The sequence below is a fragment of the Gracilinanus agilis genome, chromosome 4 (genome assembly GCF_016433145.1).
Source record: "Gracilinanus agilis isolate LMUSP501 chromosome 4, AgileGrace, whole genome shotgun sequence".
Lineage (NCBI taxonomy): Eukaryota > Metazoa > Chordata > Mammalia > Didelphimorphia > Didelphidae > Gracilinanus > Gracilinanus agilis.
Genome location: NC_058133.1, coordinates 262725962 through 262753640, shown reverse-complemented (window position 1 = coordinate 262753640; position 27679 = coordinate 262725962). Strand labels below are relative to the sequence as shown.

General features: G+C 44.2%; 2 protein-coding genes across 2 annotated transcripts in view; both read right to left on the bottom strand.

Annotated features, from left to right (window-relative positions):
- DEF6 (DEF6 guanine nucleotide exchange factor) overlaps positions 1 to 11086 on the bottom strand; it is a 44427-nt gene extending 33341 nt beyond the window's left edge. Inside the window, exon 1 of the mRNA XM_044675283.1 lies at positions 10976 to 11086. Coding sequence (XP_044531218.1) covers positions 10976 to 11071 — 96 coding nt within the window. The 5' untranslated portion in view covers positions 11072 to 11086. The remainder of the gene's footprint in view (positions 1 to 10975) is intronic.
- A 1185-nt stretch (positions 11087 to 12271) lies between these two features.
- ZNF76 (zinc finger protein 76) overlaps positions 12272 to 27679 on the bottom strand; it is a 41632-nt gene continuing 26224 nt past the window's right edge. Inside the window, exons 3-14 of the mRNA XM_044674243.1 lie at positions 26606 to 26686; positions 26361 to 26438; positions 25675 to 25874; positions 23866 to 23982; positions 19419 to 19494; positions 18315 to 18440; positions 17868 to 18047; positions 16740 to 16973; positions 16475 to 16635; positions 15061 to 15222; positions 14279 to 14392; positions 12272 to 13153 (exon numbers count right to left, since the gene is read on the bottom strand). Coding sequence (XP_044530178.1) covers positions 13049 to 13153; positions 14279 to 14392; positions 15061 to 15222; positions 16475 to 16635; positions 16740 to 16973; positions 17868 to 18047; positions 18315 to 18440; positions 19419 to 19494; positions 23866 to 23982; positions 25675 to 25874; positions 26361 to 26438; positions 26606 to 26686 — 1634 coding nt within the window. The 3' untranslated portion in view covers positions 12272 to 13048. The remainder of the gene's footprint in view (positions 13154 to 14278; positions 14393 to 15060; positions 15223 to 16474; positions 16636 to 16739; positions 16974 to 17867; positions 18048 to 18314; positions 18441 to 19418; positions 19495 to 23865; positions 23983 to 25674; positions 25875 to 26360; positions 26439 to 26605; positions 26687 to 27679) is intronic.

Below are 27679 nucleotides of genomic sequence, written 5' to 3'. Positions count from 1 at the left end.
AGAGAGAGAGAGAAAGAGAGAGAGAGAGAGAGGAAGGAAGGAAGGAAGGAAGGAAGGAAGGAAGGAAGGAAGGAAGGAAGGAAGAAAATGAATGCTAAAATTGTTTGCACATGCAATTAGGAAAAAAATAAAACATACTGAAGCAAAAAAAGAAAAAAGGTTGCTTTCCCTTCTGTCAGAAATTGCATCCTCATTCACTAAAATGGGGGAATAAGACTAGATAGGTTTTTTAAAAAAATAAAAACCCTTCCCTCCTGTCTTGAAATCAATACTGTGTACTGGTAAAGGCTAGGCAATTGAGGTTAAGTGACTTGTCCAGAGTTACACAGCTAGGAAGTGTCTGAGGCCACGTTTGAACCTAGAACTTTCCATCTCTAGTCTTGGCAAGATGAAGGGTTCTTAACATTTGTTGTTCAAATTACATTTTTTTCCCTGTTTATCCAAACATCTTTTATTTTTATATTCAAATAATGAAAAATGGGAAAACTTGTTCTATACCCTTCCAGAATATATGTATAACAATGAACTTTTTTTAGTTCCTTTCATTAATGTAACAGAATCCTTTGGTAATCCGATAAAACCTAGTATTTTAAAATACACAAAATAAAATACATAAGCTAACAAAGGAAACCAATTATGGGGAAATATAGTTATCAAGATTTAAAGAAAAAATTTTTTTTTAGTTTTGTTTTGTCTGAACCCAAGGACTAGAAGATCTCTAACTAACGTTCTTTCTTCCTCTTCAGCTTCTTTGCTCTGTCTCTATCCATGTATGGGCAGTTCTTCTGTCCCCACCTAACTTTAATCACACCAGCCATCTCCTTTGGGCCCAATTGAAACAACCAGTTTCTTCATTTCTCTTTCTCACCACTGCCCTTCCCCAGGCCCAGCCCACGCAAGACCCAGGCTGGGGGGAAGGGCTGCAGCTCCTCAACTCCAGGGCTGTGGTGATCCGCGTGGGCTCATATAGCCTCGTGGGGTATCAGGATGATGAGAAAGGGAGGGCTCCAGGAAGCCAGGGCCTCCGAGCCAGTCCCCAGACGGAGAGATTGGCAAACCTCAGACTGTGAGGGCTTCCTGAACAGGGTGTGCTTCGGCTAGCGCAGCTGGGGTCAGGAAAGGGGTGTGGCCACCTAGGAGTGTTCCGCAAGGGACCCCGGGATCCCGACGATGCTGAGCTAGGCTGAGCAAGGCTGAGCCAGGCTGAGGGGTCGCAGAACCCTCCGTTTGGGGCCCCTTTCTCCTCTAGTCTACGAGGGGAAATACGGGATAGAATTCTAGCTATTTAGGGCTGGAGGGGCCTTAGAATCATCTGTTCTGATCATATGGGAGCTAGGAAGATAAGAGCACAGTCCTGGAGTCAGGAAGGCTCATCTTTCTGAGTTCAGACACTTACTAGGTTTGGCACCCTGGGCAAGTCATTTTACCCTGTTTGCCTCAGTTTCTTCATCTGTCAAATGAGCTGGAGAAGGAAATGGCAAACTTCTAGTTGTGTGATCCTGGGTAAGCCACTTCACCCAGGTTGCCTCAGTTTCCTCATCTATAAAATGAGTTGGAACAGGAAATGACAAACTACTCCAGGGTCTTTGCCAAGAAAACTCCAAATGGAGTCATAAAGATTTGACCATGCTTGGAAAATGACAATATTCTGATCATTTTTATGGAAGAGTAAGTTGAAGCACAGATCTTTTGATTCCAGATTAGAGTTTTTTTTTCTACTATTCCCCATATTAGCCCATTTCTAATTACTATCATTCCTAAAAGCTAGTATTTATATAGTGCCTACTATATGCTAGGTGTTGTGCTAAGTGATTTACTGTGATCACCTCACAAGAGTTCTGCTAATATTATCCCCATTTTACAGATGCAGGCAAACAGAATTTAAATGACTTGTCCAAGGTTGTGTAGCTAGTAAGTGTGTGAGGCTGCATTTGAACTCAAGTCTTCCTGAGTCCTCTCCTGGGATAAATCCTCATGCTTCTACACCCAAGGCAGGGTTGTACAATGGCCAGAGTAAATCCAGGCTCAGGGGAAAGTTGGCACACTCAGTCCCCCAAGGAGGTGGGGAAGAACAAATACTTGTCCTAAGTGAGAATGTTTTGGCTAGGAGTTGCTTGTTGATTCCCTTTTTGCCCTGAACATGACTTTTCCCCATTTTCCTTCTTGTAGGATTTCTCCTTGTGTTCCCCCTGGATTGGAGAGAACCCTCGGGGCCCATCCTAGCCCCTTTTGGAACCTCTCCACCAGCTCAGAAGTTGGCCAGTGTTCAATTCCACCCCTGGGTGGGGACAGGTGATATTGGGCATTAAATTAGCACAGACTACAAGGCTACTATTGGACATCCCAGCTGGATTTGGGACGAGATGTTAAAGCAAAGGTATCAAACATCATGGGAACCAAACTAGAACAAAATCTAATTGGGAAACATTTAATGAAATAAGTAAAAATGCCATAGGACAGAAAATAGATGATGTTACTATGTGGATTTCTAAGCTGTAGAAATCCTTATGCATGACAGTCTCCTTTCTATTTAAGTTTGACGCCACTGCTGTAAAAGTCTGTGTAAGGAGGGGCAGCTAGGTGTCGCACTGGATAGAAAGCCAGGCCAAGAGAGGAGAGGTCCTGGATGCAAATCTGAGCCTCACATACTTACTAGCTGTGTGACTCTGGGAAAGTCACTTGACAGTCAGTGCCTAATTCTTACCACTCTTCTTCAGAAGGCAAGCATTTAAAAAAAATACTATGTAAGGAGAAAAATAGCATTTATTAAACACCTTCTACATGTTAGATGAGGCAGTGGGTAGAGCTGGAGTCAGGAAGAATTGATTTCAAATCCAGCCTCAGACATGTACTAGCTGTGGTAGCCTAGGTAAATCACTTCACCCTGTTGACCTCAGTTTCCTCATCTAAGGAACATGATCTGAGCAATATCTAAATGAGCTGGAAAAGAAAATGGCAAACCATGCCAGTATCTTTGCCAAGAAAACCCCAAATGGGATCACGAAGAGTTAGACAGAACTGAAAAGACTGAACATTGCAGAGGACAAAGGATCTAAAGTGGGCCTGGAAAAGTTTTTTTTTAAGCCATATTTTCCATCTTAGAATTAATACTATGCATTGCTTCCAAGGCAGAAGAGTGGTAAGAGCTAGGCAATGGGGGTTAAGTGACTTACCCAGGGTCATATAACTAGGAAGTGTCTGAGTTGGAAAAATGTTATGGAATCAGGTTTCAATGCCCAAAGAGAAGGGTTTCTATTTGATCCTAAAGGCAACTGGATACTGCTGGAGATCCCTGATGATGACTAATGTCATTAGACCTGTACTTAGGGAAAGGGCTCTGAAATCTCATTGACTATAAGATTTTTCAATCCCACCCTCTGAGGGAAACTCTTTAAAGTATGTGAAGGGTCAAGCTCTCTCTGTTCAGGGATTCCTCCCCATTCCCCTTTCCCCCAACAAAAAGAGTAAAAAGCACTGTTAGTACAGTGAGCTTCTCTCTGACTTCTATGGAGGCAGGGGGAGAAATTGAAGAAACCTTAATGGAAGGTCCAATGGGGCAGTTGAAAGAACACTGGACTGGGAATGAGGATTAGATCTAACTCTGTTACTTATTACTTCTGTGATTATATCTATGTGACATAAGAGAGATCACTTAAATTTCTCTTAGGTCTTCTTTCTCTGACCTATAAAATGAATGAGGTTAGATGTGATGGCAGGTAGGTGGACTAATGGAGAGAACACTGGATTTGGAGTCAGGCAGACTGATCTTCCTGAGTTCAAATCCAGACTCAGACACTTCCTAGCTGTGTGACCCTGGGCAAGACACTTTCCGCATTTGCCTCAGTTTCCTCATCTGTACAAAAAAACGAGCTGGAGAAAGAAATGGCAAACCACTCCAGTACTTTTGCCAAGAAAACTCCCAATGAGGTCATGAAAAATCTGACATGACTGAAATGGTTGAATAACAAAAGATGAGATGACCTCTATGGTCCTTATCAGCTCTTCATCTAGGATCCCATTACTGGATCTATCGAGGAGGAAGGTGCCTGAATCTGCTATACCTTTCATCCTTCTCCGGAGACAGCTAAGTGATCTAGTGGATATACAGCACTGATCTTGGAATCAGGAAGATCCGAGTTTAAAATCTAGCATTAGGTATTTTCCAGGCAAGTTACATAACCTCTGCCTCAGTTTTCTCATCTGTAAAATGGGGATAACAACAGCCTGTACCTCCTAGAGCTGATGTGAGAGATCAAATGAGATAACATTGGTAAAGCACTTAGGACAGTGCCAGGCACATAGTAAATATATATTCGCTTTCTTTTAACTTTTCCCAGTAGTTCATTCTAGTTAAGGGGAAGTTCTGGGTTCTGTTGCTATCAGGCCTAAAATCAAAGATTATAAGACTTGAGTCCTTCAAAGCTCAGCTCTATCTAAGCCCATTCAAAGAGCAGTGTACCCATTCTTTTTTTTAAAACCCTTACCTTCCGTCTTGGAGTCAATACTGTGTATTGGCTCTAAGGCAGAAGAGTGGTAAGGGCTAGGCAATGGGAGTAAGTGACTTGCCCAGGGTCACATGGCTGGGAAGTGTCTGAGGCCAGATTTGAACCTAGGACCTCCGGTCTCTAGGCCTGGCTCTCAATCCACTGAGCTACCCAGCTGCCCCCTTAGTGTATCCATTCTTTTTATTTTTATTTATTTTTTATTTTTTTTAACCCTTAACTTCTGTGTATTAGCTCATAGGTGGAAGAGTGGTAGGGCAATGGGGGTCAAGTGACTTGCCCAGGGTCACACAGCTGAGAAGTGTCTGAGGCCAGATTTGAACCTAGGACCTCCCATCTCTAGGCCTGACTCTTCAATCCACTGAGCTACCCAGCTGCCCCCTAGAGTGCTCATTCTTAAAGCTCTTATAAAGTGTACATCCCCAAGAACTCCACTCTTAGTGTTATAGATTTACAACCGGAAGGGGAATCTGTAGGTTATCTCATCCAAACCCTTCATTTTATAATTGAGGAAAGTGAGGTCCACCCATGTTAAATGAATTGTTGCTGCACTGTGTGACAATGAGAAAGTCTCTCTGGGTCTTGGTTTCTTCACTGAAATAATGAAGAAGTAGGGACAGCTAGGTGACTTAGAGGATAGGGAACAAGGCCAAGAGATGGGAAGATTCTGGGTTCAAATTTAGCCTCAGATACTTCCTAGCTGTGCCACCATGGGCAAGTCACTTAACCTCCACTATTAAGTCCTTACCCCTTTTCTGTCTTGGAACCAATACAGTGGTTAAAAAAAAAATAATAATGAGAATGTCACACTAAGGTACAGTGCAAAGAATAGAATGTTGGGTCTGGAGTCAGGAAGATTCATCTTTCTGAGTTCAAATCTGTCCTCAGATACTCTGAGTAAGTCACTTAACCTTGCTGGCCTCAGTTTTCTCATCTGTAAAATGAGCAGGAGAAGGAAATGGCAAACCATTCTAGGATCTATGGCCAAGAAAACCCCAAATGGGATCATGAAGAATCAGACAGGACTGAAACAATTGAACAACAACACACTAAGGTCCCTTTCAGGTTCAAATCCTATGACCCTCTAGCTCTCAACAAGAGAACAGTTTAAGCAATGACAATATTGTAAATAACTTTGAAAACAAATAACTTTGAAAATCATAAGAACTCTGAGCAATGAAATGGCCAACCATGATTCCAGAGCATCCATGATTCTCCTTACTTCAGGGTCTGTATTGAGATGTATTTTTTGGACATGGCCAATGTAGACATCTGCTTTGCTTGACCATGCATATTTGTTACAAAGGTTTTGTTTGCCTTTTTTTTTTTTCCAATTTGGTAGGAGAGAGAAAACAATATTTCTGTCAATTGAAAAAAATTTTAAATTAAAAAATCTTTATAGCCCTTACCCTTTCTTTCCCCTGAGATAGCACTGAAGGAGAAGAAGGAAGTATTTGCTTCTTTCAAGTCAGAAGCCAAATAGAAAATGAAGGCCAAGAAGGCAGCGTTGAAGGGTGTACATTAAGAACAAAACTCAAACATCTCTTACTTACTCTCCAGTGATCCAAGAAACTTTGGTTTTGAAGATAGCCCAAAAAACCTTGGAAAAGTTCCTTTAGCGGAAACAATCTGGCTTTTAGCACAGTGTCTGGCACATAGCAGGCACTTAATAAATCCTTATTGACTGATTGACTGTGCCATCAAGTTTTCCTTGATCACTAATCTGCTATGAACAAGACCAAGGACAACAGAACCCTGGAATTCATTGTGGAGGTCAAGATCAAACAAACCATAGATGAAAGAGACTGTAAAGGTTTGACACCAATGTTGTGTTCATGTCAGTACACTGAACAGGCTTGATGGAATTAAGAAGGCCTGAGTTTGACTTGTCCTAAAGGGGCTATGTATGACACTTTGGATGTTTCCAATAAAATTAAAATCATCTAAGCTACATTCAGCTAGCCTTCGCCACATAACAATAAAATTGTCTACTCTTAAGACCAAATCAAATAAAAACAAAAACTCAATAGCTTTCAGTTGTTGGGAAGTCATAAATATCCTGCTACAGCTCAAATCTTTTTCTTCTTGTTCTGTTAGCATTATAAATGGACAAAAGGACATTTTCTTTTTAAAAATTAAAAAAAAAAACCTTTACCTTCTGTCTTAGAATGAATACTAAGTATAATACTAAGGATTAGTAAGAACTAATACAAAGTATTGGTTTCAAGGCAAAAGAGCATTAAGGGCTAGGAAACTGAGGTAAAGTGACTCACCAGGAAGTACTTAATGTCAAATTTGAGTCCAGGTCCGCTCAACTTCAGGCCTGGCTCTCTATCCACTGAGCCACCTGATAAAAGGACATTTTCCACTTTCTATAAGTAACTTTTTTCTTTTAAAAAAAATTCTTACCTTCTGTCTTAGAATCAATACTAAGCATCAGTTCCAAGTCAGACAAGCAGTGAGGCCTAGGCAATTTTGGGGTTAAGTGACTTGCTCAAGATCACATAGCTAGAAAGTGTTTGAAGCCAAATTTGTACCTAGGATCTCCTGTCTCCAGGCTGGGCTCTCTATCCACTAAGCCACCTACCTGTTCCCATAAGTAACTTTCAAAGAGCATTATGGGATGCCTTCTTGGCTTTGTTTTTTCCAGGTTGACTAATTCTTGCTTATTCAATCTTTCCTAAAAGACCATGTTTTCCTCCTTTCCTCTCCTGATCTCTCTCTGTGTCTCTTTTAGGACTGGACAAAAGCACTTAAGGCAGGGTCAGCCCCATAATGAACAACAGAATGTCCATAGTCTCCAAATGCACCAATGCTAAGGAGGAAGGAAAGGGAAAGTTGGAGAAGAAAGGAAGGGAGGAATTCTCTATTTTGGCTATCTGGTGTTGGTACTATTTATCTCCTTTCTTAACTTCTTCCTCTGTTTTCTGACCACTTCTCTATTGCTCTTCTGTCCTTTCCGGCCTCCTAGGCCTGACCATCACTTCCTCCCATACTAGTTCCCTTGTCACCACTGAAGAGGCTTCCTTGGGCTTTTCTTGATCCTCTTCCTCCTCTCATCCTATCACAAAATCCATCAACAGCTCTCCTTTTCCCTGGGCTCTTCATTATTGACATAGTTAATCTAAGAGGACAATCAAGGATCCAAACTAGAGAATACCTAAAAGATGGTAGGCTAGAGATCATTCCACCTAATCCTATCATTTTATATGTACCACTGTCCTATTTTGACCAAATTATTATAATATAGTGTTAGAAAGGGACCTCAGGGGATACTTAATCTGACTCCCTTATTTTACAGATGAGGAAACTGAGACTCAGAAAAATGGAATGACTTATCTATTATGGCAGTTGGTGCTCAGCTTGATTCTCAACATAGCTGAGGATTATGAGGATTGAGAGTAGGATCTAGAGACAGGAGGTCCTTGGTTTAAATCTGGCCTCAGACACTTCTTACCTCTCTGATCTTAGGAAAGTCACTCACCCCCATTACCTAGCCCTCTTCTGTCTTGGAACCAATAGTATTAATTCTATGATGGAAGGTAAAAATTTAAAAAAAAAAAAAAAAAAAAAAAGCAGGTTTAAGGGGCAGTGCAATTGATAGAACACCAGACCTGGAGTTAAAAGGTCCTGGGTTCAATCTGACCTCAGATACTTCCTAGCTGTGTGACCCTGGGCAAATTACTTAACCCCCATTGCCTAGCCCTTACCACTCTTCTGCCTTGGAACCAACTGATACTTAATATTGATTCTAACACAGAAAGTAAGGGTTTAATAAAAAGATATAGCTGACCCCCATGGTCATAAAGGAACATAAACCAAACAATTTAATCTCCTGGCATATTCTTCCCTGGGGAATGTGCTGTCTCTAAATGCTTTAGTGCACTGAAGTATTGGCCTGGGCATGCATCTGGACTGGGTAGGCCTCTCTGGCTGACTGTGTAGAATGGAAGAGCCATAAACTAGGCTAGTGTTTCTACATAAAGGGGGCATAGAGAACATGGAGAAAAACTTGAGGGGCCCCTGGTGATGGGGACAAATCAATGGTAGCTAGCATGGGGAAGACTAAAGGAGTTGGGAAAAGCTGAAAGTATTGGGTTGAGGATGGAGTTGGAGGGTACTGAATAATAACAGATAAGTTTCTGGGGTGGGTAGATCAGTGTTCTGGCAACAGAATCAAAACTACATGTTTCTTTAGCAAAAGGGATTCAGGAATAAAAGAGAAAAATCTGTATGAATTCTGTTGATTATTCTAGTACAATACTCAGGAAGGCCATGGAACCTCCTTCCTTAGAGATTATCTACCCTTAAACTTGAATGGTTCTGGTTAAGAAACTGTCCTAGTTTGGGGGTAATAATAGGGTAACGAGTACTCCTATTTTCCCAGATTCCCCACTTAAAGTGGGGTCCCAGGACTTTAGATTGTAAGCTTCTTGAGAGCAATGAGTGTGTTTCCTTTCTTTGCATTTCCAGCACTTAGCATGTAATAGAATCAGATTCCAGCACATAGTGAGTGCTTAATAAATGTTTATTGACTCACTGAGAGTGATCGATAGTGAGCCCTAGCCAGCCAGAGGCACCTGACAATCCTAAAGGCAATTTTCAGAAGAGTTAACTGGGGTGTAGGCTTGAATAGGACTGTGGAATGGTCAGGACAAAGGGAGTCATGATATAGGCAGTCTTCCCTGCCTCCCCGGGTCAGGGATTCTAGCCCAAGTGCCTGAGGAAAACAGAGTTTTGTGTCATTGGGTGGATGGGGAGAAGAGAGAACCAGTCTGGAAAACAGGCTGGCTTGTCCTGTCTCCCACTGACTAATCAGACTCCAGAAATGAGTCCCTGGTAACTCTGCCTCAGTTTCCTCATAATGGAAGAAGGAAATGGCAAACCACTTCAGTATCTTTGCCAAAAAAACTCAAATGGTCACAAACAACAAACCTTTGAGGGATAGAGGAGTAGTGAAGGTTATAGAGGCTAGAACTCTTCCTTGTAAACTGGCTCTGAATTCAGTTAGGCAGAAGTTGGGTGGGACATAAATAACTCACTCCATCCCAATCATTCTATATATATTCTATATATATTCATCTCCCAGACTGCATTTTTTCATCTGTAAAATAGGGAGTTTGGACTAGGGGGAAGCAGAGATCTCTCCCAGTTCTAGGTTCATGGTTCTATGAAGGATTTTTTTTTTTTAATTTTTGCCTTTAACCTTTTACCCACAACCCCAGAGAACTCCTGTCCCTAGGGTCAAATAGAAACGCCTCTGTTTGGCATTTAAGGCCCTTCACAATCTGGCTCCCACCTACTTTTCTAAGCTCATTACATGTTAAAGCACTATACAGTTCAACCAATCTGCTTTCTTGCAGATCCTAACAGATGACAGTCTATTTCTCGGTCTCCATATCTCTGCATGGGGATTGTACTCCTCCTAAAATCCCTGGATCTTCTTTTAGCTCAGAGAGCCATCTCTTCTGTGAGGCCCTCTGCCCGATTCCCTCAGCTGTTAGTGCCTCCTACTCCTGAAATGACCTTGTGTACATTTCTATGGGTATGTGCTGTTTCGCTAGACAAAACCCAAGTTCCTTGAGGCTGGAGATTATTTCATTTTTGGCTTTGCCATTCTGGTGCCTAGTGCAGTGCGGGATGTTTGAAAAGTCTCCCTTGAGAATTGTCTCAAGTCAGCAAAGCTTTTTGGGGATCAGCGGGCCCATCAGAGCTGCATCCCTGCCTGCCTCTTAGCCCAACTTGTTATAGGCATGGACAGAAGGAAGGAAATCCTGTGATCTATGGTCACTCAGGTGACAGTGCCTTTCAAGATGACACCCAGGGACCCCTTGCTAACTGCTATCTCTTAGCTTCAAACTTTTCAACCTCCAGTGTCTGCCTGGGAGAGCTGGGCTAGGGCTCTGATGGGCCTGGGAGAGTGATTGGGGGAGCGTCTTTCCTGTGTCCTGGGGGGTAGTGGGCCAACTAGGTCTCGGTGGGTTGTGGGCAGGGGAGATGGGCTCTGAGAGGAAGTGACTGAGGAGCTTTCTAACTGTCTCCTTTGAAAGCCGCCAGAGGAAATGGGGCAGGAAGATGCAGCTACACGTCCCAGCATGAACAGGGGTGGTGGTGGTGGGGGGGGCCCATGTGCGCTCAGAGTTTGAGTATGGAACTCCTGAGCCTGGCCCATCTCTTCCAAAGCTTCCCAATCTCCTCTTGATCAGTCCATCACCCCAGCTTTGTTGGAGCTGTCCCATCCGGAGCAGTAGTCCCAGAGCAGGCTGGTGGGGCTACCATCAGAACGGCCGCTCCGGTGGGGCTCCCGCCCTCCCGGGGTAGGGCTCTAGGTACCTGCACTGCCCGGCTGGCGCTCTCCGGGGGCGGCGGTGTGGGAACAAGCCCCGTAGGAGCCTCAGCAGCTAAAGGCACCTCTGCCCTGGCCTTAGGTCCCTTCCTCCCGAGCCCGACCACTCGGGCCGCCTCTGGCTCACCTTGAGCTGGGACTTGGAGACCTTGCCGCTCTTCTCCACGTCCAGGGCCGTGAAGGCGTACCAGATGGATTTGAGGAGCTCCTTACGGAGGGCCATGGCCGAGAAGCCTGGGACCCGGAGGCCGCTCTGACACCCAGGAGATCCGGTTTCAGGAAATGCAAACGGCTTCGGAGACCGCAGAGGGGCCATACTACAGAGCACTAGCTCCACCTGCCTGCTCTGAAGTACTAGAGGTTCCTCCTCGAGTGGAAGAGGGGGTGGGCGGCCAAGATGAATAGGAGCCGGCCCCTGAAAGCACAGGCTTCAAACAAGCCCTTGACCTAAAGGGCGGGCTGGAATGGTGCCTTCTCAGACCACGCCGGTAAAGGAACCACTCTTTGGTCCGTGAAGATGCCTTGGTGATGGGTCGGAGGAAGGACTCCTGAGGGGACACCTCGGAAACCAGTGCCACCCCAATAGAGCCCTGTGCAACCTGCCCCCCCCTTTCCCTCCAGGGAATTTAAAGCATAATCCTGCCCAAACCCAACTGGTCTTAACTCAGAAGCCTCTCCCTGACCCACGTGGGAAAGATATTTAGTCCAACTTCAGGGATCACACTCCAAGGAAGACTCAGGGACACTGATCTCTAGAAGCTTCCAAGAAGCTGGGGAAAAGGACAAGGCTCCCCAAATGCAAAAGCCAACTCATCTGATAATTATCCTTTGCTGCAGAGGAAGAGGGCTACTCCCATCCTTACAATGTTCTCTGGGAGCATTTCTAGCCACACATATAAACCCTGGTTGGGATGCACTGTAAATATAGCTGTCACCATTTTCTAGATAGGTGAAGAAACTCAACTTTCAGCGATTTGTCTAGAATTGCCCAACTAGTAGGGACTCAGACCCAGGTGGTCTCATTGGATACTCGATCCAGTGCTATCTTCATGATACCGTGTAAATGGTTTGTCTAAGTCAGAGGGCATTGCTGTGCTGTACAATGGGGGAGTCTCACAGGGAAGGCTCTCAGCAGAGATGAACATGGGGCTGAAATTCTCCTGGAGTCTGGAAGCTGTAGGTGGCAAAGGAAGCCTGGCATTCTTGGGAAGGGCAGAGGGATTGAGAGGACGGGACAGTCTGCTCTGACCTATGGCTCCACACTAGAAAGGGTCAAATCTTCTGTACCAATTTGTCTCCCTACCCTCACCCCAGCCCTGATATTTCATCCCAGTCATAGCTAGAGAAACACAGGGTTCCCTTGGATCCAAGTGAGGGCTCAGAATTACTGAGGATCTAGTGCAAAGGGAGAATGACCGACTCATACAGAAATTTGGGACTTTTATTAAATAAGCATCCACCCACTCGCCACCATCACCCTTAGCAGAAAAAAAAAATTATAAAAATGGAATTAAAAAACAAACAAAAACCACACACACACAAATCCCAAACCCAGCAATCTAAGTGCAGGGACCACTCTCTGCTCCAGCCACAGTATGAGTTGCTGGAGGTGGGCTGAGGGAGACTGCTCCTTTCTTGTCTGCCATAGGCCCCTCAGGAAATTCTTGCCATCTGCCTGGACATCTTGGCCTCCCTCTGCCATAGTTATTGCAGTATGTAGCTAGAGGGGCTCCAGAATATCCTCTGGTGGAGCCAGATGCTCCCCCCTCCCCTGCCTCTGCTGGGGCCTCCCACATAGTGGGTAGCAACTACCTGAGGGCAGAAGGCCAGCCCCCAAGGCATCCTTGACCTCTGCTCACTGTCCTAAGGAAAGGGGTAAGGGGCAACAAGGTGTTAAGAGGAAGAGGAACATCCAGGGAGGCTTTAGTGGGAGACCCAGGGCAGTCTGATGACCCAGTGGGTCCTTCTCACCTCCTGAGGATGACTAGAACTCCCCTACTTTGGCTGCCATCCTTATTGATGGCAAAACCATTCCCTTTCCCCAAACTATGCTGCTCTCAATGCTGCCTTCTGTGGCTCAGCGACCTCTACGTGGCAACCTTCCGTGGTTCATCCACAGCCTGGACGCTTGGAGACAGTGATGCCTGTACCACATAGCATCTTCTTTGCCACTGTGTGGGACCCAGCTTGCTCTAGGGTCTCAACAGCCGCTCTCTGATATGGATGTCTCCAGGGTCACAGCCCCCTGTTGCATGGCAGCGGTAGCCATACTAATAGCCTCTTCCAAAGTCTGCTGCTCCTCCAGCTACAAGTGGGTGAGGAGAGAAAAAGAAGACTCATTGTAGGTGAGAAGCAAGTTTGTTCAACTCTTTTGTATGTTCCAAAGTCTATACTGTAACACCATCATGTTAGTTGTACCTCAAATACTCAAATATTTATTGGTTGGTTGACACATAGATTAGGAGGGATAAACAGGGCCAAGGAGGTTGTGAAGGAGTAATGGGCCTAGGTCATTTCCTAGGAGAAAAGGAGTCAAAATCACAGAAGCACAGAACTTCTGAGCTGGATAGGACTTTTCCCCCTCATTGTACAGATGAGATTACAAACTGGAATTCTGAGAGGATGACATTTCCAAGGTGACACAGATACTTTGTCCAACATAATTAGACTAGTTGGCCTTTGGATTCTCCTCCAAATCTGAGAAGCCATGAATCTCGAATTTAGTGAGTCTCCTAACTTGGCTCAATGACTTTCCTACTAATGTCATTAACACATTACTACTCCAGATTGAGGAAAAGAGGCTGTAGGGAACAGGAAGCAGCCGTGGCCCTGTGGAAATCACACTGAGTTTGGAATCAGAAGGCCTGAGCTGTGGTCCCAGTTCATCTGATACCAGGCTTTGGGTGAAAAACTTCTCTGTTCCAAATCTCAATCCTCATAAAATGGTAAATAAAATGGTAAATGAAATGGAGAGAATAACATTTGCATTAACTAACCACCTGACACAGCTTTCTAGATGAGCAAATAAGATGCAGTATATAAAGTTCTCTACAAAATCTTAAATGTTACAAAGGTGTCAGTACTATGACACAGGGCAGACAACTGTTTCCTGGGAGGCCAAGCTTCTCAGAAGGGGGAATGGAAGGAAAAGAATGAGGATGAATAATGCTACAGAGAGGAAGCATGAAGCTTCTGGGGAGGATCTGGCAGTGCAGAAAGGGGAACAGGCAGCTCATACTTGATACTCTATTCAGAAGAGCAGCTAGAAAGACCCCAAGATGCTTTATAATCCTACTTTGGCAGGGATGGAAAAGGCGGGAGGTCACGGAATCTGCTCCCGTGAAAGAAGTTCTTTCTGAAGGTCCATTTCAAATGTTTTTTTGGGGTTTTTTTAGACTTCATGATATCCTGCTCTGCTATGGTCACATACCTGCACTGCAATGTGAGTGCCATTGGCCGTGGCCAACAGTGCCACCTGCTGGTGATGAAGGGATGCTACCGCTGAATCCTCAGTCACCATGGCCCCCGAGGTTATGATGGTAACCTAAAGGACAGAAGAGTGGTTTTTTCCCCCCTCTCTCCGCCTATTCTCAAGCATCTCAGAATAAAGGTTTTGGAGCAAGTTCAAAGAAAAACTGGAGAAGGCGATTAAGATTCTGATGCTAATTAGCCTGAGGCTCAGGGCTAAAGGAGACTGGGCCTTTTCCAGTCTAACCTGATCCAGTGGGTTAGAAACACAGAGTTTTAGAACATCAACAAAGTCTGGAGCTCATCTAGTCCCACCTCCCACAGCCACATTTTGTAGAGAACAAAAATAAAAGTCCAGAGAGGGAAGTGATTTGCCCAAGGCCCTGCAGTAGGTGACTGGGACTAATGATCTCCTGATTCCTGATCAAAAAAAATTTTTTTAAACCCTAGGCAATAGGGATTAAATGACTTGCCCAGGGTCACACAGCTAGGAAGTGTCTGAGGCCAGATTTGAACCTAGGACCTCCTGTCTCTAGGTCTGGCTCTCTATCCATTGAGCCACCCAGCTACACCCCCCTCACCCCCATCCATTTGTCTTTAAGATGATACTTATATTAACTTAGGGAATCTATATTGAGGGGGAGAAAGAGTCATTAGAGCAGTAAGAGGTGTTGAGTCATCCACCAATGACTCAAAGGCCTCTAATGAGTAGGACAAAGAGAGAACAAAAACCCCAGATCATACTGGCTGTGTCTCGGTGCCGTCAGCGCTGACCATAGTGACAGTATGTGTACCAGAGGTGGCAAGGTCTTCGGGGCTGGGGATGGTAAGGGTTGTGCCACCATGCTGAGTCACCATGCTGATGGCACTTCCTAGGGCCTGCAAGTCTTCAGGGGACAGACTGACCTGTAGATAAGAAGTTTGAAGAAAAGAGTTAGGAGAATGCCCAGGCTATGGATGGTTTTGTTAGTTGTTCCATCAACCCTTTCCTGTAGGGATTATAAGGGTGTAATGTGGGCCTGCTCTACTTGCAATTCAGTAAACATTTATTAAAGCACTTCTTGAAAATTTACAATACAATGTGCTAGGTACAGGAGGAGGATACACAAATGAATAGAAAAGATACAATGCCCATCTTCTGGGAGATTATACACTAGTCACCAAGAACCAATGAAATTGATTTAGCATGGAGGAGTATGGCAGAGTTATGGAATGTGGTAAAAAGAATCCTGAATTTGGACATTAGAAGACATGGGCCTGAATCTAAGCTCTGCTATTTACTCTGAATAATTTTGGGCAAGTCACTATCCCTCTCTGAGCCTCAGTCTCCTCATCTGTAAAATGAGGGGGGTGCATTAGATCATGTTCAAGGCCTAAGTTCTATGATCTTGGTTCTAAATCTTATGATTGAAGCTGTGACTATCATCAATATCAACAACTGCACTTGCTCAGTTCCATGTAGACAGTATAGGCCTGAATCTTCACGATAACTCCATCAAGTAAATAGGGAAGGTATTATCATCTTTCTTTTTTAACCCTTATTTTCTGTCTTAGTAACAACTCTAAGACAATAAGGCAAGAGCTAGGCAAATGAGGTTAAGTGATTTGCCCAGAGTCACATAGCTAGGAAGTGTCTGAGGCTACATTTGAATCCATGTTCTCCCATCGCCAGGCCTGATAACACCTAGCTGCCTTTTGATAGATGAGGAAATAAGGCAGAGAAGTGAAGTGACTTGCCCAAGGTTACTGCTCTAAGAGATTAAGGATTAGAACTGAATCTCTGGAACCCTTGGCAATGAATCAACTTCTAGCATCATGCTACTTCCCCTGAGCTTTCTGAATCCCTATGACTTGGCTGGAATCAGGAGTTCCATTTTTTCCCCCAGAGGAGTGGAACTGATGCTTTGGGGGGTTTCTGCCCAGAGCTTCCAAAGACTGAAGAGGCCATCTAAGTCTTTGAATTGGCAAGGCTACTCTTTGGGGACTGTATGGCTCTAACTTCTGCCTACAAGTCTGCCAAGGTAGAGGAGTCGGTATCGAGCAGAGCTTGGGGGCTATTATAGACACATGTCCTCTCCTAAGATAATCAGACTGAGGTGTGCAATTTTGTTGGTAATAGGGGATATCCTCCCTCTACCCCTAGCCCTGAAGCCTGTACCTGTTGGGTGCCATCCTGGGTGATCAGTGCCACCTGGGGAGCTCTGTCCTCCTCTGTCACCATGGTCACCTGTGCGGGGATGTCCCCCTCTTCTTTCACCTCTGATAGAAAAGTGATGTGAGGCCCTTTGGGCAGGGGGTTCTCCTCAGCTGCTTTTGCAGCTGAGGGAGGCAGGGTGAGGGAGGCACAGGTTATTTCTTGGTCAGCACACCAAAGCTTGACTTCTCCCTGGCCCTGCTTTGTGGGGGTGGCCCCCTGCCCTCACCTTCCAGCTGCTGCTGCTCATAGAGGGCCTGTTCGCTCTCCTCGGTGGCCTCCAGCTCACCATGGGCGCTGCGCTTGTGCATGGCCAGGGTGGAGGTCTGCCGGTAGGTCTTGCCACAGCTACTGCACGTGTAAGGCTTGCAATGTGTGTGCACCACGTGGTGCTTGTACAGGCTGGAGTACTCAGTGAAGCGCTTGCCGCACCCCGGCACCGTGCAGACGTACGGCTTCTCCCCTGGGGACACTGGGCTGTGAGGGGGGTGGGGACTAGGGCTGGCAAGGGGGGAACTAGGGGGACAGAGAGGGGAGGATGGGGCTGGTGAGTGAGGAACTGGGGTGGGGGACAGAGGTGGTGAAAGGGGAACTAGGGGCCCAAGCAAGGAGACGGGACTGTGAGAGGGAAGCTAAGAACACAAAGAGGGAGAGCTGGGGCTGTGAATAGGGACATAGGGCCTGGACTGGGGTGCTGGGTTTGGGAAGGGAAGAGTAGGTGGGACCAGAGGGAGCAATGTAACCATCAAAGGGAACATGTGATAAATGCATGCTTATGGACTTGGCACGGGATGGGGGAGAGGGAGGATGTGTCTGAGGGGACAACACAAAGCCAATGAAGGAGAAGGCATACAAAATTTTGGGGAAGTGACATGCGAGGCTAAGGGGGTAGGCTCTGAAACCAGGAGATGGGGAAAATAATGTGAGGGGCTGGTATGTACGAGTCCCACAGCAGGTGGAAGGATGGAGGGCAAAGGGAACATTATACTCTGCCTTCCCCCCCACCTATTTCCATCCTACTTTCTCTTCTGGGGCTATAACTAGAGAGGGAAGAATTCAGCAGAGATAGGAGGAGAGGAGCAGGAAACTGAGAGCAACTTCTCTGGGCCCTGGCTCTGCCAACACCAGTCTGAATGGAGAGGCTCATTAACAAAATACCAGCCAGAACCAAGGTGCTGATTCAGCCTGAACATTAACCATCCTGCTTGTCATGGAGTACCCAATGGGAAAAGGATGTTGGATGGTGAAATGAGAAAACTGCTTAGGTCAAGAGAGCTGGAGTCCCTGAAAGCAGGGACAGGGTGAGGAAGGGTCCTGGGCTGGGCTAGGGAGGGTTCTTGGGTGCCAGCTGTCCCACCTGTGTGAATGCGCACGTGATTCTTGTAGTTGGTGGCACTGGTGAAGCCACGGCCACAGTGGGGCTCCGGGCAGGTGTAGGGCCTCTCCCCTGTGTGAGTGCGGACATGTACCTTTCGGATATTAGATGTAGTGAAAGATCGGCCGCAGCCCTCAAAGGGGCACCGGAAAGGGCGTTCACCTATGGGGAGACAAGGACAGATGAGGGTAGCATGGGAGGAGACCTGTGCCAAGGTAGTTAGTGGGGACTGTGATGGAAGTGTTTTGCGCCCAAGGCTACTAGCCTGAGAGCTTTCTGTGTTTGAGGAGGTGGTAGGAGTTGGGATGGGGGTCTCTTTGACAGTGTAATCATGCTTGGAAGGAACAGGAAAACATGAAGGGGACATTATATGCTATTGGGTCAGAGAATAGGGAGGATTGAAATAACAGGAGAAGGCAGAAGGCCCACCAGTGTGGGTGCGGACATGCTTCTGAAGGTCTCCTGACGTTTTGAAGGCCTTGTTGCACAGCTCCTCTGGGCACTTGTATGGTTTCTCACCAGTATGGGTGCGCACGTGGCTCTTCAGACCATACCCTGTGGGAGGGGAGAAGTAAGTATCAACTGGTACTACTTGCATGCACAGAGATTTTCTTCACCATCTCTCTTCCCTTCTCAAGATGGACATAATTATCCATCCCCAAAACCCAAGATTTCTCGGTACTCCTAGTCCTAGCTTTCCCCAATCTTGAGTCTGGGCATATGGGTTCTTGATCTTTGCCTCTTCAAAGCCCATTTCCTCTAATCTGTTCTAAATTAGTAAGTCACAAAGGTACTAGAGGGGACAGTCTTACTTTTCTCCTTACCAGCCATCTAATAAATTATGAACAGAATTACAGAGTTGGAGTAGAGCCTATGGTCCTAGTTTCATAGTTAAGGAAACTAAGGTTTGGAGAGAGGAAGTGATTTCTCTAAGTTCACAGCTGTAGAATGTGGCAGATACAAGACAAGAACCTAGTTCTTTTGATTCCTAATAAAACATTCTTTCCAATAGACTATATCACCCCTCCTAGAAAGTGGAATTCTTCAGAGAATATTTAGAAACTTAAAAAAAAGGTCCTACTAATGACCATCAATTGAGGAATGGGTTAACAAATTGCAGTACATATTGATGATGGAATTCCTGTGTCATAAGAAACGATAAGCAAGATGATTTCAGAAAGGCTGGAAAGATCTGCAGGAACTAATGCAGAGTGAAATAAGCAGAACCAGGAGAACATTGTACATAGTAACAGCAATATTGTATGATGATCAACTGTGAAAGCTTGGTTACTCTCAGCAATGTAACGATCCAGGACAATCCTAAAGACTTATACAAGGAATGCTATCTACCTCCAGAGAAAGAACTTGTTGGAGTCAGATGGATGAGGATCAAAGCATCCTATCTTTCACATTAGTGTATTTATGGTTTTATTTTTGGGGTATTGTTACATATGAGTGTGCTCTTCTTACAGCAATGACCAATATGGAAGTGTGTTTTTCATGATAATAAAAATTAAATTAAAATTGTTCTACCTGTAGCAAAGGCCTTTCCGCAGCTGGGGAAGTCACATCTGTATGGTCGATCACCTGTGTGAGCTCGTTCATGTACCTGTGGGTCCAGGAGAAAGAGTGGTATTTAGAGGGATATAACTGGTGACTTAGGCTGCTTTTAGTGCTCAGGGCACCAGAACCCTGGCTCCTTGCCTATCTTACAATTTGTTTTTTCTTTATATTTGTGCATTTTATCCCACTCTTATCAGTTACTATAAGGAGCAAAAGGTTTTCAGACTGATATCAGTGGTGAAGAAGAATAAGATAAGAACTCCAAACATTATATCTGAATCACCTTCAAAGGAAGGTACAAATTCTTCTCTCTGCTTTGCATCTGTAGCTTAGGTCTGGTTTCAAACCCCCACAGATGCCCCTCTCAGAATATGCTCATCACTTCTAATATCACCCAGCTGTAAACTTAAACTTTGGATTCCACTTCCCTCAGCCTCCTCTCCCCTCTGATTGGAGGGCTGGATGTAGAGTCCCAAACTCTTCTCAATGACTTCCTTTATAGAGGGCAGAATCTGGACTTCCAGATCACTCCATTATGCAAATATAGCTCTGTTAGGTTTCAACTCTATAGACTCTGAAGTCCCCCATAAGAAATCCCCCAACCTCTCAGTCCCTGAGCACTTCTCCCTTGCTTTTTAAGCTTCTTTTTTTTTTAAGCTTCTTTTTTCTTTTTTTTCCCCTTTTTTTTAGATTTGAATATTTTATTTTTTTAGAAAAATTTTCCATGGTTACATGATTCTTGTTTTTACTTTCCCCTTCACCCCCTTTTCAATATCCAGCGCACATTTCCACTGGTTTTAACATGTGTGATCAATCAAGACTTATTTACATATTATTGATAGTTGCATTGGTGTGGTGATTTCGAGTCTACATCCCTAATCATGTCCGCATCAACTCGTGTTCAAGCGGTTGTTCATCTTCTGTGTTTCCCCTCCTGTAGTTCTTCCTCTGAATGTAGGTAGTGTTCTTTTCCATAAATCCCTCAGAACTGTCCTGGGTCACTGCATTGCTGCTAGTACAGGAATCCATTACATTTGATTTTACCACAGTGTATCAGTCTCTGTGTACAATGTTCTTCTGGCTCTGCTCCTTTCACTCTGCATCAATTCCTAGAGGTCTTTCCAGTTCACATGGAATTCCTCCATTTTATTATTCCTTTGAGCACAATAGTATTCCATCACCAGCATATAACATAATTTGTTCAGCCATTCCCCAATTGAAGGGCATTTTCCAGTTTTTTGCCACCACAAAAAGTGCAGCTATAAATATTTTTGTATAAGTCTTTTTTATCTATAATCTCTTTGGGGTGCAAAACCAGCAGTGCTATGGCTGGTTTAAGCTTCTTTTTGTTTGTTGTTTTCCCCCATTCAAGTGTAGACTCCTTGAGGGCAGGGACTGTCATTTTCTTATACACATCCCCAATGCTAAGCACAGTGCCAGGCACACAGTAGGAGCTTAATAAATGTTGACCGTACTGAATACTCTATTTCAGAAATGAGATATCTGGAATGATAGTGTGGTAGTAGGTAGATGTACATGATATAGTACAGATGTAGGAAAGATCCCTAGAACTGAAGTCAGAAGAATTGCATTAAACCTCCAGCTCTGCTATGAATTAAAAAAAAATTGTCTTAGAATCATTATTGTGTTTGGTTCCAAGGCAGAAGAGTGGTAAAGGCTAGGTAATGGGGCTCAAGTGACTTGCTGAGGGTCATATAGGAAGTATCTGAGGCCAGATTTGAACACAGGACCTCCTGTTTCTAGGTCTAGCTCTCACTCTACAGAGCCACCTCTACTACTGATTATAACTAAGAACTTTTTTTACCTTTAGCTTCTTCACTGAAAAGTGGGGACAACTGCTTCATAGAGTGAGTGTGCCAGTGAAATGGGATCAAGTATGTCAAGACCTCTAAACAAAGTACTATGGAAATGTGAGCTATGATTACTGTCCCCTCCGTCCCCAGACCCAAAAGACAAAGGCAACTTCTAGAGCTGTCCAGAAAAGGACAGGAGAGACAGGACAACAGGTACTGATCCACCCACTAAAGGCTAAGAGACAGCCATCAGTCATGAGTCATGACTGATGAATATCCAACCAGAAAACAGAAGACAATGCATGTTTCAATTGTACCACCCAGGGAGGCAGTGGTCAAAACTGGCCGTGACACTTCCTAGCTGTGTGGCCTTTGACAAATTACAACCTCTATGAACCTGTTTCCTCGTCTGTAAAACAAGAAAATAAACTCTACTGCTTAAGAAGAACCCCATTAATAATATTAATTAAATTAATGATTAAGTCATATTAATAATACAATTAATTGAATAATATTAATTAATAACTAGATTTACTGTGAGACTCAAAGGAAATAATATATATAAAGCAATTGGAAAACTTTAAGGTGCTATAAAAATGTCAGTTTTTAAGATCTTATTGACACTAATACACTGCAGGTGGAGTTGTGAATTGATCCAACCATACTGGAAGGCAATTTGGAATCATGCCCAAAGGTCTTTAAAAGACTGCCTGCCCTTTGATCCAGCCATACCACTGCTAGGTTTGTACCCCAAAGAGATAATAAGGAAAAAGACTTGCACAAAAATATTTATAGCCATGCTCTCTGTGGTGGCAAAAAAAACTGGAAAATGAAGGGGTGTCCTTCAATTGGAGAATGGCTGAACAAATCGTGGTATCTGGTGGTGATAGAATATTATTGTGCTGAAAGGAATGGCAAACTGGAGGAATTCCATGTGAACTGAAATGACCTCCAGGAATTGATGCAGAGTGAAAGAAGCAGAACCAGGAGGACATTATACACAGAGACTGATACATTGAGGCACAATTGAGCAATGGACTTCTCTACTAGCAGCAATGCAATGATCCAGGACAATTCTGAGGGACTTATAAGAAAGAACACTATCCACATCCAGAGAAAAAACTGTGGGAGTAGAAATGCAGAAGAAAAACAGATGATTGATCACATGGTTCAATGGAGATATGATTGGGATTTTGACTTTAAATGATCACTCTATTGCAAATATTAATTATATGGAAATAGGTTTTGAATAATGAGATGTATAACTCAGTGTAATTGTTCATCAGCTCAGGGAGGGGGAAGGAAAGAGGGAAGAGAAAGAACATGAGTTATGTAACCATGGAAAAATATTCTAAATAAATAAATTAATTAAAAATATTTTATTGATATAGTTTGTTTTTAAAATGACCTTAGGTGGTTCAGTGGATAGAATGCCAGGCCTAGGGATAGAGATCCTGGGTTCAAATCTAGCCTCACATTTCCTAGCTATGTGAACGTGGGCAAGTCACTTAACCCCAATTGTCTATCTTTTACCACTCTTCTGCCTTGGAATTGATGCTAAATATCCATTTTAAGACAGAAGCTAAGGGCTGAAAAACAAACAAATAAATAAATAAAAATGACCTTTAGTTCCAAATATCAGAGAGCCAGCCCTGAAAACAAATAATAAGGGGGAGGAAAAAGCAGTTCAGCAGAACTAAGCAATACGGCAACTGAGTATGACGGTACATACAGTGTTCCACACCCATAGCCCCCACTTCTACAAAGAAGCTTGGGGACCAAGCTTGAGCACAATTAAGTGTTCAGTTTAATTGCTAATATCAGTTGTTAGTCACATTTACTTATTTTCTCTGGAAATCCAGAATAGATGTTTTCAAAAAATGTAAAAGACCCCAAAGTAGCCTTAAAAATGCTCATGCCTTTCAGTCTTTGTAGAATATCTGACTCAAAGAAAAATCAGAACCAATGGGTGGATGTTGCTTAAAGGATGTTGATTTTGGTTCAATAGGAAGAACTTTCTAATAAAATAATACTATTCAAGAGCATAATAGGGTGTTTCTAGAGGTGCTAAATTCCCTATCACTAGAGGAATTTAAGCAGAAGTTGGCTGGATGGTTGACAGGGATGTTGTAGAAAGGATTCCTAATTGGGGGCTGGGGGAGAGTGAGGGAGTACAAAAAAAAGGAAGTCTATATGAAGTACAGGAGTAAGGGATTAAGTTTTCTTTCAGAAAAAAAAGAAAACTCCTGGTTTTCAGAAGCCAGCTGGGGCTAGAGGACTTTGAGGCCCCTGCAGCTACTGATGCTAGAGGGCCCCTCTAAAGTTTCTCTTCTGTCACCTCAAATGGAAACTTCTCTTTCTACATGCTCCTGTGCCCCCGCCTCCTATTCCTACTTCAAGCCCCTACCATCCTGCATTATAAGGATGCATGTGCCAGGGATGCTTTGCCTTGTTTTGGCCAGACTGAAAGGAGTGAGTTATAGCCCAGGGAATGTTACATGAAGCCATCTGCTGTTAGACTTACTTTCTTTTCTTTTAACCCTTACCTTCCATTTTCGAAACAATACTAAGTATTGGTTCCAAGGTAGAAGAGGCAGACTTACTTTCAAATGATGTGCAGTGGTGTAGAGGCGGCCACAGCCCTTGTATCCACAGCGGAATGCTCTATCTCCAACCTGCTGCCCTTTGCCATTGTGAGGGGGCTGGCTGTTGTGCAGAACCTGCAAAGGAAAGCTAGAGATCCTCATTCTCATCCTCCCATATGAGTGGGGTGGAGGACAAATGGGGTGGACCAAAAGAGTCAACTGGCATAGTTCACGCTTAAGAAATGGGGTCTGGCCTGCTAGGGAACTCTGAGTGAGACTAGTGTCCTATGAGGAGACAGATCTAGGAAGATCTGTTGTGGGGCATGCTGCAAAGGAAAGGAGTAGCTACAGTTACTCTATGGTGAAAGGTAAAGGAACACTGTAATTAAGGCAGAATTGACTTGGTAGAGACTGCTCCTCAGGCAGCAAACTGCCTGCATGGTCATATTTGGGCTGAGTGAGCTCTTTTTTAATTTTTTAAAATTTTATTTAATTAAGTAAGAAAATTTTTGAGTGAGCTGTTAAGCTTCCAACTGAACAGCACATACCTGGGAAACAGCAATGCTGGATTCTTCCATCTTCAGTTGGGAAGGGACACCCTCCCCCACATCAGACACCTGTGGAGAGAAGGATGAATGTGGGTGTTCCCTATCAGAGTAGGCTTGACTACAAGTACACTAACTGACCCTGAAGTTTCTGAGAGAACCTAAGGCCAATGAATAAAAATAAGAGCTCCCTCCCTATCCATTTTAAAACTTATCAAATGTTTTAATAATACATCATCTCAACAGGGTGAGTGTAAGAAAAGTATTTAGTATTAAGTTATACTTTTTTTTATACTTTTTTTTAAAATTTTAAACCCTTAACTTTCTGTGTATTGACTTATAGGTGGAAGATTGGTAAGGGTAGGCAATGGGGGTCAAGTGACTTGCCCAGGGTCACACAGCTGGGAAGTGTCTGAGGCCGGATTTGAACCTAGGACCTCCTGTCTCTAGGCCTGGCTCTCAATCCACTGAGCTACCCAGCTGCCCCCCTTAAGATATACTTTTTAAAAAAACTTACTTTCTGTCAGTAACAAAACTAAGACAGAAGGGTAAGGGGCTAAGGCAAATGAGGTTTAGTGATTTGCCCACAGTCACACAGCTAGGAAGTACCTGAGGCCAGATTTGAACCCTGGACCTCTTGTCTCCAGAGCAATAAAGACTACACAACAGAAAGTGGGTTAGCTTTTGCATATGGGGAAACTAAGGCCCAGAAAGGGGAAATAATTTGCTCAAGAGCATATAATTAGTGGTAGAGCTGAGACTAGAAGCCAGGTCCCCTGATTCTCAGCTTAGGGCTCTTCCCACTGAACTAAAAAAGACCCTTTGACTAGCTGGGTCTTCAGACAGATAGGCATGATAACCAGTCCTAAAGAAGACATCATTATCAACCTGTAGGACATAGACTAAGCCTTGTTTCTTATATAGATGTGCTGAGGTTGTGTTCATTCTTCGATTTTATCTAAAGAGTTGTGGCTGCTTTAAAGCACCTGACCTGATCCCTGGCCGTTGAGATGACTTTCCCAAAGAGCACAAGTGAGAGTGAGAGGGAGCAGAAAGGCTACTGATTTTAGCAGCCATTACAAAGTATGTGAACATGAATCTACTGTCTAGTCCTTCTGGGATACCAAGACAGCTAAGCTATGCTCAGCCCCCAAACCCAAACCATGTCCCCTGTTCTGCTGGAGGCTAGTGTGTCTTGAAGGAGAGGAGGGGAGAGGGTGACAATGAAAGATGCAATGGAGCTGAGCAGCTGGCTTTCCTCGGCCGACAGTTAACATCTCACCTTGCTGGCATACTGTTCCAGGGCCACCACGGCCTCTGCACTGAAGGCCTCATCCTCCTCTGCTGCCAGATCCTCCAGGCCCACTTCTGTCTGTACAGCTAGGACAGTGCCCTCAGAGGGCATGGCCACTGGGTGGTGGATATAGGCAGTGGAGCCATCTTCCAACTGGACAGCTTCTAGGGCATTAGGGTCATAGCCCTCTATGGAGAAATAAAAAACAAGCATGGCTGGCACACAGCAGCAACTACTGAGTTAAGGTTAGTATGAATGTCTTAGTCAAAAGGGTCTTTCCTCTGGAGGACTCTCCAGGCTCAGGGATGGCTTTCTTTCTACCTAGAGCTAAAGGACACAAGATTTCTAGGCTAAAGGGGCATCACTGGGTTGCCCCTTTCTCAGGACAAGGTTTTCTAATAAACCTTGCTGGGTAAATGAACATCATCAGTGATTTCTAAACTTCACCTCCCTAGAGGACAAGGATCCAACAACAAGTCAGAGGGAGTATCAAATCATACCCTGTGCCCAGTTAGATATTAAGGGATATTGTTGTTTTGTGACAGTAAAAACCTTGTGTGATCTTGCCACCCCTATGCCCACACTTACCCTAGCCCCCTGCAAACTCCTAGGAGTGAAGATAGTGTTTGGCTCTATATCAACCCCTTTCCCTCCAGGCCCCCGCTGACATGCACCTTTGGGTGTGCGGTGTATATAGGCCATGCTACCATCTTCCAGCTGTACAGGTTGTCCATCTTCAAAGGAGAGAGATTCTATAAAATCAAACAAACAAACAAAAGAAATGTGACCAATGACTCTCTTGCCTCAGGTCTCAGTTCAAGCCTATCTCCTGGGGCAGCTTGTCTCTGGGCCTAGGGACAGTCCTAGCTGTGAGGATCTGTTCCAGGCTGCCCTTAGCACAAGGAAGGCCTTCTCTCACCTTTCTCCACTGTCACTTGATGGATATAGGCTGTGGTTCCATCTTCAAGTTGAATCACTTGACCTTCAAGTAGCTTCTCTCCTGTAACAATAGAAATGAAAGAAAGTCAGTCAAAGATTAAGAAACAAGTGGTCTAATGGATTAAGGAATGGTTAGCCTAATAATAGTGTCCTGGCAAGACTGAGTTTCTCTTTTTCAATCATATAGGGAAGGGCCCTGATGCTCATTTCCCTCCCCTATAACCAGCTCCCCAGCCTGTGCATAGTGAAACCTGGGATAGAGAATGTTCATGAGGGAAGAACTCTATACTCTTAAATCATTCACTCTTCTCATGTCCTTCCAGGTAACCACCAAGAGGCAAAAGTCAAGGCAACTGAAAGTTACTGAAATAACTGAGGAGAGGGAAAGATAAGGTGCTTTTTTTTTTTAATCCCTTATTTTTCATCTTAGAATCAATACTGTGTATTGGTTCCAACACATTAGAGTGGTAAGGGCTAGGCAATAGGGGTTAAGTGACTTGCTCAGGGTCACACAGTTAGGAAGTGTCTGAGACCACATTTGAACTGAAGACCTCTTCTCTCTAGGCCTGGCTCTCAATCCACTGAGCCACCCAGCTGCTCCTGAAAGATAAACTCTTAATAGCTAACAGTTCATAGTAATTAAATTAAATTCTACAAAAATTTATTAAGTACCTAGTATTTGCTAGAGTCTATACTAAGTGCTGAAAATACAAAGACAAGAATGAAAGTGTATCTGCTCCGGCAAGGGAAAAGTACTAAGAAATGGACAGGTTGGAGAAGGGTTCCTGTAAAAAGTGACATGAGCTCAGCTCTGAATGGATTCTTACAAGTGTAGAAATGAGGAGGGAGAAGATTCTAGGTTCAGGGTACAGGTGGGAGATGGGATGTTACATAGGAAAATAGCAATAAGGCTAGTTTAATTGGAACACAGAATGTGAGGGGTGATAACATAAAATAAATCTAGAAAGATAGGCTGAAGGCAGATTGTGAAATGTATTTTATCTTTTGGGCAATAAGGAGCTAATGAGGCTTTTTGAACAGGGAAGATATGACA